We start from the raw sequence: 12,282 nt of genomic DNA, 5'->3' as shown, positions 1-12,282 counted from the left end.
GTACCCAACTCAGGTCAGATAACTTATTTAGGTATAATACTATCTAAAGATATTAAATCTATTATATATAATAACTATAATACCTGTTTTCTTAATATACAAAATCTTTTTAATACCTGGAATAATATGTTTTTACTATGGAGGAGAGACTTACAATTATTAAAATGATAATATTCCCCAAGATTTTATACTTAATACAATCAATAATACTTTCACCTACAAAAATAACTATCAAGAAACTGAATACACTAATGTTAAATTTCTTATGGGCACCTAATAGACCTAGGATTGCATTAAAGAAACATACTAATAGCTGGTCTCAAGGGGTATTTCTTTTCCAGACTTTAATTTATATATTATCTCTTCTATTATAAAAGTTATTACTTTATTAATAGATCGGTCATATGTCATAAAATGGAAAGATTATTGGGAGCTAATTAGTATGCACTTCATGAAAATCTCCTTAACACATAAAAATATGATTATAAATAACTCCATGTTGTGGTTGCTAAAGGAATTTTGTACTTCACCTATTACACCTAAACATATGGTCTGTTACCCATTAAATATTATTATTAGTTATCGTAACTTTATATTCATGCACCCTAAGTATAGGGAATGGCATTTTATTGTATTCCCTATAATTTATACTCAGGGTATGCTTATGTCATCTACTTCTGAAGGAGCTCATTTAGCTATAGATAATAATCTAAAGTACTGGTATCAGCTGATATCTGATAATAAAGTTAAAAATCTAGATTTCTTAAAACAAGAATTTGATCTAAGAGAAACTTGCTGGTTAGAGGTTGATCTTTAGACAACATCTCATTGATAGAATAGATCTAATGTCTATAACAGTTAAAGAATCTATTCCAAAACTGATTGATTACTTGATAATAAATTTACAGCATAAAGTTTCTGATAAAGGTAAACTTTCATATATACATAAAATTATCAGACAAGAAACTTTTACAATGTAGATTCATACTGGAATTATTTCACCTCTATTAATGGGGACCCACCAACTCAACAAGATAAACAATATATATTGGAATCTGCTTATAGAACTACATCTTCCATTGTCTGGAGACTTTATACATAGACATTTTACATAGATCTTTTTATACACCTTTGATGATGAATAAAATTAATAATAAAGATAATCTATGTAAGAGATGTAATGTAGAAATTAATGCTGACTGGGTTCATATGTTTTATGACTGTATGAAGTTGAAAGAATACTGGAAGTCAATTAATGAATTTTTGCAGGCTCTTTTACAGATAATTTCATTATTTCTAAGTCTCTTATATTATTCAACACACCTGTACCTCAATGTGTTAAAAGATTAAGCTTCCCTTGTTATGGTCTATCCTAGCAGTGGCTAGGAAAATAATAACTAGAAATTGGATTTCAGATACACCTCCTTCATTCAATGAATTTAAAAATGTTATGAATATAATGTGTCATATGGAAATAAGCACAATTAGAATGAGAACAACTAGAAAAACATCACATTATATTGTATGGGATAATTTACAAAATTTGTTAAAAAAATTCTAATTTCAATAGCACGGTATTTTAGTTTAATTAATTGATCTGATTGTAGTGGATGTCTTTGTAAATACTTTAGTTGTTTTGTTGAATATTATAATAATACCTATTTTTAATTATTTGTATAAAATTGTTATGATATTTCTCTTATATGTTAAAACAATAAACTTGTTTTGAAAAAAAAAAAAGAGTTAATGCATTTTTTGAAATAGTAATGACCAAGTTCATTATGGCCACATTATAATTTATATTTTTGGTCTTTACTAATTCCTGAAAAATTCCAGCCCTCTCCTCAGGTCTTAGTGTTTCCTTCTAACCACTCCTAACCCTAAAGGAGGTGAACTAGGTACACATAAATTTGCTCATTTAGAAGTATGGGCCATGTTTTGTTTTTCAGTGCTTATATGCACTACAGCAGAAGAATTATTCATAATAAAACATCGAAGAGGATCTTATGAGCAGAGAAGAGGTCTTAATGGATGTCCATTCCTATAGTACTTTCATTTAGGCATACAGTTGGAATCAGAATTAACAGTAGCAAAACAAACAGTGTATTTATCATAAACCCAAGTGAACTCTCTTTCCATGTCATAATCAGTCACATCTTGAGTGCAATTCTAAAATGTTTTGGTTTGTAGTTATGTCCCAGTCGCATTATTAATGTATGATTCTAATAAATTGTCATGGGCTGTATTAGAAGTAAAATTAACAGACACTGACATTTGTCAACCTCAGTTAAGATTAAAGTAATATGATACTCATAAAATTCTCAGTGTTTTGATCAGTAATATAGAAGTGCATGCTGCATGAAATGCCATTTACCTAGGATCACAACATCATTAACACCAACTCCAGTCTCTGGTGTAATGCTTAACCCCTAGGGATCCATATCAAAGGGAAGTTGCATTGTGAAAAAATGGTAATGCCAGATAGCAGAATGAAGCTTGTTGGGAAGCTCCCCATGTCTCACCTTTCTCATGTATGCTGACACAAACCCTAACCCTGTTGCTGCCTCTAATACCAAGCCTGCACAGTACTGTATGCAAAATTCTTTCTCTAAACAGTATCACTATACAAGATACTCACACACACTACCAAGACATACCACTCATGCACAACACCAAATCTGTCCGCTTACTGACTTAGCTATTACTCTAATCCTAACCTGCAAACACACACAAACATTCCTACCACTAATGCAAACATTTCAGTACATCCAAAAGTTGCAGCATAAGTTAATATCCTGTCTTACTAGCATGCAAGCAGCTGTCATACACTTTGTGAAGTTGTTGACATCCCAACATTGACATTTCCAGCATTCAATAATATACACTCTCAAGAAAAATTATATAGTTCACTTTGTTGACATTATGTAATTCTGTGATTTTGCAAAGTGAAATGTATCCACTGTGTATATCTATAAACAGATGGATAGATACATATAATTATATATTACATATACATATATATATATATATATATATATATATATATATATATATATATATTTATTTATTTATTTATTTAATACATGTATGTATACATACACACAGATACATACATATAATGGATATTCATATCAAATTACAAGCAACTGATATTTTCCTATGCACAGAATGCATTTGCATGTCAGTATATATTGAATATTTTGGTCTATTTTTGCAGCACAATTACTCGATTTTGGGATTGCAGTGTATGGCAACATTAATTGATTCTAATGTTTTTCAATGTAGAAAAGCATCTTTAGCAAAACTGCAAATCCTCAATCCTAGAAATATGGAATACAAATATGTTTGAGCTAGTAGGCTATGCTATGAGTATATTTTATTTATTGTTGACTGGGTTATTCTCACTAGGCGAATCACCTTTTTTTTTTAGGGGAGACCCAAAGTGCTCCTTATACTACTAGGGGAAATTTGGCCAGGCCATCCAAGAACTTTCTCTACATACTCCTTTCAGTAGATGCCATGGGATCTTTTACATCCTCATGATATACCACGAACTCAAGCAGATGGGACCTCAGTTTAAAGTCTTATCTGAAGGATGACACACTCAGGAGGGCAGCATATCCCTTAAGCTGCACTGCACTGAAAGCATTCAATCTACTTAGGGTGAGAATAGAACCTACGGGTGGGAATAGAACCTACAACCTTCTGTACCAAAGGTGAGTGTGCTACTTGTTGCAACACTGACACTGAGAACAAAGTGCTGTGCACCTAAGAAATTGCTTTGAGGTGACACACTGAAGTGCAGAAAGGTAACTTTATAGTGGCACATTTCTGCAAAGTGAAAAACATTTGACAAAATCAATGGAAGGCTGATGTTCTTCCAAACCAATAAAAAAAAGCACAGGAGTAAAACTATGGCAATTATTTCCATGCTTTGCAACATGGAAATGTAGCAGGTTATTTACATCCATAGCATCCACAGGTATATTGGTGGTGTGCTAAGTCCTTGCACCTATTATGTTCTGAACATGAAGAAACAAAATGTGAGGTTTTTGCATATTCTGTACTGTTCTATACTTTTCTTAATCAGTAGTATCAATTTCCTGACAAAAATGTTTAAGTCAGGAATGATAATTAAAGAAAAATAAATATAACACTTCATTAATCTTACCTTTTGCTTCCTTGACAAGGGGTAACTTGTTTACATCACCGAAGAAAGGTATATCTAAAGCTTTGACCCACATCTGGTTAAAAATGATTGATATGCACAAAAGGACAGCCATGCGCTTTTTTCCCCTCATGGTTGATGACTGGTTTCCTTTAGTTGTAACCTGTGGAAAAGCAAACATGTCTTATGAGAACAATTCAGAATTTCTATCTAGCTTGTTAGAAATAAATAGTCTAATCAGAAGTACTGTGTCAAGCTCTAGAAACAGTTAATTAACAAATTTTTGATATGACCATGTTTAATCCGTCTCATTTCATGGCTTTTCTGACTGGAAGCATATCACATAACTATTTTAACAGCATTTTATTTTCAAAAATGTATTTTACAGGAAGAAAGGGACAAAGTAACAATAGAAGCAACAGAAAATGTACCCCTAATTACACACTAGTATCATAAAATGTACCCCTAATTACATTCTAGTATCAGATGATAAATAATAATTTTGGAAAAGAAGTCAATTTGGTCCTGTTTCATGTAAAGTTTGAGTTTTGCTTGCTGATGCTATATGCCACTAACATCTTTTATCTCTAGGGTGCTAGCTGTGTGGTACAGGGAAATATAGCATTGACTGTATCCCTAATGACCCCGGTTATACTAGTGACCTGGGAAGCAGAGGTGCTGATGAAACAGGATAAAAGTATGTTGCCAGCACCAATTGATTCATTCTGGATGCAAGAAGGCAGTCTGACCCTCAGCAGTATCAACACCAGCAAAGGCAAGTGATAGAAGTGCCCAGCTGTAGCATATGGGCCAGGGATATGGTCCTGGCTCTGTGAAGCAGCATTTGTACAATGCCTTTCATGGAGCATAAGCAGGAATGCACATGCTCACAGTGACATGTATCACATACCTGGAATCTGTGAACATTTATGTCAGCCTGGGGAGGGGATAGTGCCCCAACACAGTGGAAAATCTCTCATGTCTGTCTGGATGATGGCAGTTCAGAGAAGAAAAGGGTACCACCTATGTATGCACTTGATGGTGGGTAGGCATGGTGCTAAAACAAACATAACAGCTAATATCCTTAGCTACTGATATAAATCTTGATATTGGTGACTTTATTAAAACCTTGTCAATGTTTTGTCTTTGCTTGTAATTCAGTTTAGTGGTGTAATTTACTAGTAAGTATACTCCAAGAAACCATCTTTTGTTCATGGTTTATGCATTTGTTTTTCAATGTAGGACAGTGTTTTAAGAAGAATTATAAAATGGGTGCATCACATAAAGTTTTTTTGTTTTTCACAATAAAATGTTGAGTTACCTCTGGACGAAGCAACAACTGGACAAATCCAAATGAAAATTTTCCCAGATGAAAAAACATTTATTTCTAGAGGGAAAAGACCAAATGTCTCATGTATAATGTATAATAACATGAAGGGGTGAAAACTGAAAACTCAAAAAAAAAAAGAAAACAATAAGGTGGAGACCAGGTTTCTCACTGGTGAAGTCATATAATATGACTGTGTATTAATGTATAATATGTACACCTTGATCTTAGTTCTAAATAATACTACAAAATAAGAATAAGAGTCCATATGTAGCAGGAGCTATATTCCAACAGTGCCATTACAGCAGTGGAACTGATCCTCCATAGAAATATCTGTAGATCTTTTGTTCTTGCAAAAAAAATCATAAAATAACCAGTGTTTACTAATTCACTTCAAATTTAACTCCCACTTTATGAACTTTCCCACCTCTTTTTCTAACCCGACCCTATTCCCATTCCTTTAAACATCTAACTTACCAGTCTTCAAAAGCACTATTTCACTCAATAAATACCAAAAGTTGTGATGCTAAGTGCTCGAAAGTACTTCCTGGCAGCCAAATAGATGAAATTCACAGTTTATTTAACAAACCACACGATAAAATAATAAACGCTCTTCTAACACAGATACCAATTGCGTTTTCGTCTCACTATGTGGGACTTCATCAGATACTAGGAAGTTGTGCAAATAACGTTTAAATACCTTAATTCCTTTACAATTGATGTAATTAACCAATTAAAACCTGGTCTTTCATAATTTAAACTAACAAATCAGTTTCATTTATTCATGAATATTCATGAGTATTCATACATTATTCAAGATCTTCTTAATGTTGCAACACTCCATTCTCTAACATAACTTTATATGTATATAAAATAAAATGGAGGTAAACCAACAATGTGTTTCCATACTGGTATTTCTATACATGAATTCATGTACTTATACTCATAATAAATATATAAATACATACATAAATACATTTAAAAACCATCCTTAAAATCCATAATTATAACAGCTTCCTTACTATCTTATCTAATGTATAAATATAAAAATATGTATATTTGTATATAAATATATAAATATAAAGTTCATTTAGTGTGTATAAATCTTGTGTATAACATAAAAACTACTACATATTATCTGTTAATATTTAGGAGACATTTAGAAAATATTTTATAAAATATAATCTAGTTAAAAAATTCCTTTGTGTATAAAAATATTTTTTTCCTTCATCTATATGGTATTGTAAAGGTCTACTACCCTCTAGTGTTAGAAACTGGAATTCATTATCTTAAATTTTGTTTGATTTTAACCTTAAAATAGCTCCTATGGATATATGGTCATTTAATCCTGGGCTTTTACTAGCATCAAGATGTATCTGTCACCATAACTCCCTACTTTCTAATATATCCTCCCATGGACCTCCCCTAGGGTCCACTATTTCACTCAACCCATTCCTACCTCCAAAATCAGTGCATATCTATCCAAACCCAAGCCAACAAGTCTATCCTCTGACTATCTCCCCATTGAGTATCTTAATACTACAGTTCTTAGCATTACTTACCCCATATCTATCCTCATCAATAGATCCATACAAGAATGTCATCTGCCCCAGTGCTGGAAACATACCCAAATCATTCCACTCCACAAAATTTTCTCTTCTACAGAAATGAATAACTTCAGAACTGTTGCTATCATCTCTCCATTATACTAGATCCTGGAAAAATGTATACATGCTGAATTGTTCCCCAACTTACTCACTCTAACAATTTTTTATACCCATCATAGCATGGCTTTCATCCATGTCACAATAGTAACACTGCTCTTCTGCCCTTTTGCCTACAGTTCTGCATAGAAATAATGACGCCTTAGTATCTGCAGTCTTTCTTGAGTTATCTATGGCTTTTGACAATGTCCCTCATCATAGGAGTTCCACAGTGGTCCATATTAGGTCCTATCCTATGCAACATTTTATTAATGATCTTCATCTTCAGTCCAATGTCTCTACCATTATTCAATATGCAGATGTTTTCACCATTATCATCTCCTCCAAATAAATAAATGAGCTGCAATCACTAATCCAACAGTCCTCCTCTTCTGTAGAATCCTGGCTCAGTGATTCCAAATGTGTCCATAACCCCCCCCCCAAAATAAACAATGCTGTTCACCCACAAAGACCCCCAAATTTAGCAACCATCTTCACCCTCACCTCTGCAAATGAGACCTCCATCGAACAATTTAAGCATACTAAACTGCTATGACTATTGATCAAAACATGGAATTTGATTAATAAATTGTCAAAAAATATCAAAAACTGAGTTTGCTCTACTGAACCAAAACCTAACTCACTGAATCAATTAAAAAACATACTGGAACTGCTTTACTTCTTCCACTCTATGCTGCTTCCACATTCATCATCCTTCAAGCCTTTGAACTTTCAACTCTGGAGCAAACCTATAATAAAATAGCCAAATTCCCACCCAGCTTGACCTCATTTATTCATCACTGCAATGTTCTTGTACAACTAAATTGGCTTGAACTCCAATCTCCTTAAGCTCTGTAAGCTAAAACAAGCCCGTAAAATAGTGCACTTTCACCAAAAGTGTCCATCTCTGTCTCCGCACATGTTATAGTACACCCCTTCTTGAGCCGTTAGATCCACTGATAAACTTCTGTCTAGCATCAGCTTCCCCAATAACTGAAATGGGGATGTCTTCTACTCTTACTAAGTATCCAAACACTTTAATTCCCTTCCATTGTCTCTAGAGGAAACTACAAACCCTCACTAATTTAAGTCATAACTAAAACATCACCTTTTAACCAAATGGGTAAGTTACTGTACATCACTACTTGTGTGATGTCTCAACACATCCGTAAAAACTTTTCTCTACTCACCAAATGGATCTGTTACTGTATATTACCACCTGTGTGATTTCTCACATCTGTAAAAACTCCTTACCTTATCTTTTCTCTACTACATCTAAAGTCGTACACAAATAATTCAACAATTTACATAAATGTTCAGTTACAAATATTCCCATAGCCTGTCATGTGTTCATTTAAACCTGAATCCTTCTAAACTCAACTGCTTTCTCCCTTGTCTCCTATATCCACCACCACTTTCCCACTCTTTCTAAATCTATCCACCAGAAGTACTAATTAGCATAGTTTTCCTAGGACCTGGGGACCTTACAAGCCTAGGCACGAGTTTATCCCCACAATTAACCTCAGTCAGCACCTGTTGCCCCTGTCAGTGAGGTACACAGGTGGAATCCCTGGGACATATTTGTGGTTTCCAATACGCTCATCAATGTTGAGCTTGAAGAGGGTTAATGAGTTGTTCTATTTGAAGTGTATGGGAAGTCTATTCCACAGACAGGGCAGCCTCTGGGAGACAAACCTGTCTCTCCTACAGGTTTTGTAATGTCACATATTAGGTTCAGGCCCTTTGAATGGGTAGTACATGAGGAGTTAGACTTAATGATATGGAGCATCTCTAGTAGGGCAGGGTCTGAGATTGCCTTGTAGGCAAGACACAAATCATCCCTAAGCAATCTGTATGATACAGAGTAGAGTGATAGTTATTTGAGCCTGTCTGTATAGGACAGGTGTTGGAGGCCATGGATTCTCTTTGTGAGCTATTTCAGTGGCCTTTCTAGTTTGTGCAAATGTTTGGAGAAGTACACCCCAAATGGGGCATTATACTCAATTACTGGTCAAATGAGGGAGGAGTATAGATAGGTAATAACCTCCTTCTTTCTAGATGCAATCCCTTTACTTATGAGATGAACCAAGTAAAAGACTATTCTGACCACTGCCGCTACATGATGGTCAAATGTGAGGTTGTTATCAACCTGAGTGCCCAGGTCTTTCACCACAGGTTGTGTGCTTAGGGGGTTGCTGTTGATGTGATAATCAGTAGGGGTCGTGTTTTTGCTGAATGGTATGAAGATACATTTTTTTTGCATTTACCTTGTGGCCATGACTTTGGCACCAGTCATTAGTGGTTGTGAGACCCTTTTTCAGTGTGTTAACATCATTTGAGGATTCAGTGACAGCACCCAACTTACAGTCATCGGCAAATGTAGTCAGCCACAGGCATTTTGTCTTTACCTGTACCACTGAGTAATAGATGCCAAACAGTAGGAGTCCCAGGACAGATCCATGGAGAACTCCACTAGTGACAGGTCTGCTATCGGAAGTGGAGGTGCCTATTTTGACTTTGAGGGTCCTGTCTGTGAGCCAGTTGATGACCCACCTGATGAGAAAAGGATTTATGCCAAGTTGTGTTAGCTTTTTCACGCTCTTTAATATAAATGTAAACGTTACAAACTTGTCCAATGCTTTTCGTCTAACTCGATGGTTAGACTTCTTCAGATAAACTGGCAAACATTAATCATTTGATACAAACTTGTTTAAATAGCAAGCCTTCGCTATAAGACTCGCCAAAATTCAAACCAGTATTACATTTTCTTAAAGTGACAGAACTATTTAAATTTATAAAGTTGACAAGATGTATGAATGTCCACTGAAATCAAAAATTGGTAATGAATTAAAACCTGTTGATTTTGATACCTAAAATGTATTGTTATATAAATACTTTAATTTTCAAATTAAAAAAATAAATGAATAATAAATCATGAAATTATCAGGATTATCAACATGATATTATAAGGGACCATCGCAAACTACATCAAGGGGGCGCTCTAACACTGAAGATTTCAATTTGGCATGTATTTTAAGATTCTCTCTAGACTTTGCTAGCATCAAAGATATCATATTGAAGAACTGGGATATTCTTAATGATGACCATATATTAACTTCTAAATTAGGTCTAGTACCCAAAGTTATATGGAAGAAAGGCTCTAACTTAAAAGATATATTTCAAAAACATAATAATGCCAACCTGACAGCCCTCAATAGAGGAATGGGTCAATGTGGCAATTGTTCATACTGCCATTATATGATTCCAGGTATAACAACAGACATCAATGGAATTAAATTCCACATTAAGGGCAAATTCAATTGTAATTCTAAAGGAATAATCTACATAGCTATCTGCCAGGGGTGTCCTTGCTTTTATATAGGAAAAATGGAGTGAAGGCTAAGGGATAGTTTACAAGCATTTGAAAAGCATCAAATTGTATAAGGAAGACAATGCCTTAGAGAGGCATGTCATGGAATATCCTGAACATAAATTCTGTTTTAAAGTAATTCATCAAATGAAGCAAGAAATTAGAGGGGGCCCATTTAATTTATTATTGGAGAAATGTGAACTGTTATGGCAGATCAAACTTAATGCTTTTACTTATCCTGGCCTTAATGAGAAATGTTCACTCATGTGCCTGTTAAAACTGAGAAGTTTAGAGAGGTAATAGCTAGGTTGTTTAACTTTAATAATAAAATAATTATATATACAACAACCAATTAGAAGAAGCAGTTGAGCAATAGACTAATTTTGAACAATATTTTGATATCTGAATCACAGATATCTTAAATATTGAAGTATACAATACAAACAATATAAATAAATATATAGCCTCTGCCAACAAGATCTCATCCCTATTTATATTCAATCTATATTTGATTTAAACTAACGATAATATAATGTTAAATAAATTAATTCTAATAGTTTTAAATCAATTTTGGTTTTAAATTAACACAATTTGTATATTAATATAATTTAATATGATTCTAAGCATCTTTTGAATTGTATTGTAAAAATGGTTAGTTTCTATGAATAGAATATCAATTAATAAATAAATGTTTTTATTATTTTAGTTTTAAAAAATTTTTTTTGTACACAGCTTATTGGTTCAAAAATAGACCGCTTTCTTGATCAAACTCTATGCGTTAGTATTAGGCTGATAATTTCATGTTTTATTATTCATTTATTTTTTAATTTGAAAATTAAAGTATTGTTTAATATAACAATACATTTTAGGTATCAAAATCAACAGGTTTTAATTCATTACCAATTTTTGATTTCAGTGGACATTCATACATCTTGTCGACTTTATAAATTTAAATAGTTCTGTCACTTTAAGAAAATGTAATACTGGTTTGAATATTGGCAGGTCTTATAGCGAAGGCTTGCTATTTAAACAAGTTTGTATCAAATGATTAATGTTTGCCAGTTTATCTGAAGAAGTCTAACCATCGAGTTAGACGAAAAGCGTTGGACAATTTATATTAAAGAGCGTGGAGCAGTGATTGCCTGAGTGTTTTTTTCTTTCTTAGTTTTAGTTTGTTTTCTTCGTAGTTTTTTTGTGTTAGCTTTTTGATGATGCTCAAGTGGGGGATTGTGTCAAAGTCCTTGGTCAAGTCAAGGTAAGCTGTATGTACTGACTTTCCCTCATCCAGGGCCTTGGTGACAGTTTCAAAGAAGTCAACCAGATTCAACAGGCAAGATCTGCCCTTGACAAATCCAAACTGGGTGGAGTCATGTGCTTGCAGATTGCCTATGTTCTTGTTTACGAGATCCATAATAATACATTCCATGGCTTTACAGATCAGACTGGCCAAGGTAATGGGGTGATAGTTTCCAGGGTCAGTAGTGGTGCCACCTTTGTGCAAGGAGATGACAATGGTGGTTCCCCACTCTGTTGGAATGAAGCCAGTACTTAGGCTGTGGTTGAAAAGGGTGCTTAGTGGCGAAGCTGGTTCTTGCTGGAGATGGTGCAGAATACATCCTGGGATACTATCAGGTCCTATGTAAGCTGTGTTTTTGGCCTTGAATAGGGCCTGTAACACTTGATCTACAGAGATGTGAGGTGTGGGACAAGTATC

The 12,282-nt window shown here is 34.1% G+C and overlaps 1 protein-coding gene across 1 annotated transcript in view; it reads right to left on the bottom strand.

Annotated features, from left to right (window-relative positions):
- The window catches only part of LOC122797775, a 349,627-nt gene that overhangs the window by 289,464 nt on the left and 47,881 nt on the right, over positions 1 to 12,282 (bottom strand). The window contains exon 2 of the mRNA XM_044066297.1: positions 4,172 to 4,331. Within this exon, the coding sequence (XP_043922232.1) occupies positions 4,172 to 4,331 (160 nt within the window). The remainder of the gene's footprint in view (positions 1 to 4,171; positions 4,332 to 12,282) is intronic.

Source organism: Protopterus annectens, chromosome 3.part1 (assembly GCF_019279795.1).
Source record: "Protopterus annectens isolate FY-2018-M chromosome 3.part1, PAN1.0, whole genome shotgun sequence".
Lineage (NCBI taxonomy): Eukaryota > Metazoa > Chordata > Ceratodontiformes > Protopteridae > Protopterus > Protopterus annectens.
Note: the sequence above shows the minus strand (reverse complement) of the source record. Positions and strands in the feature narration are given on the sequence as shown.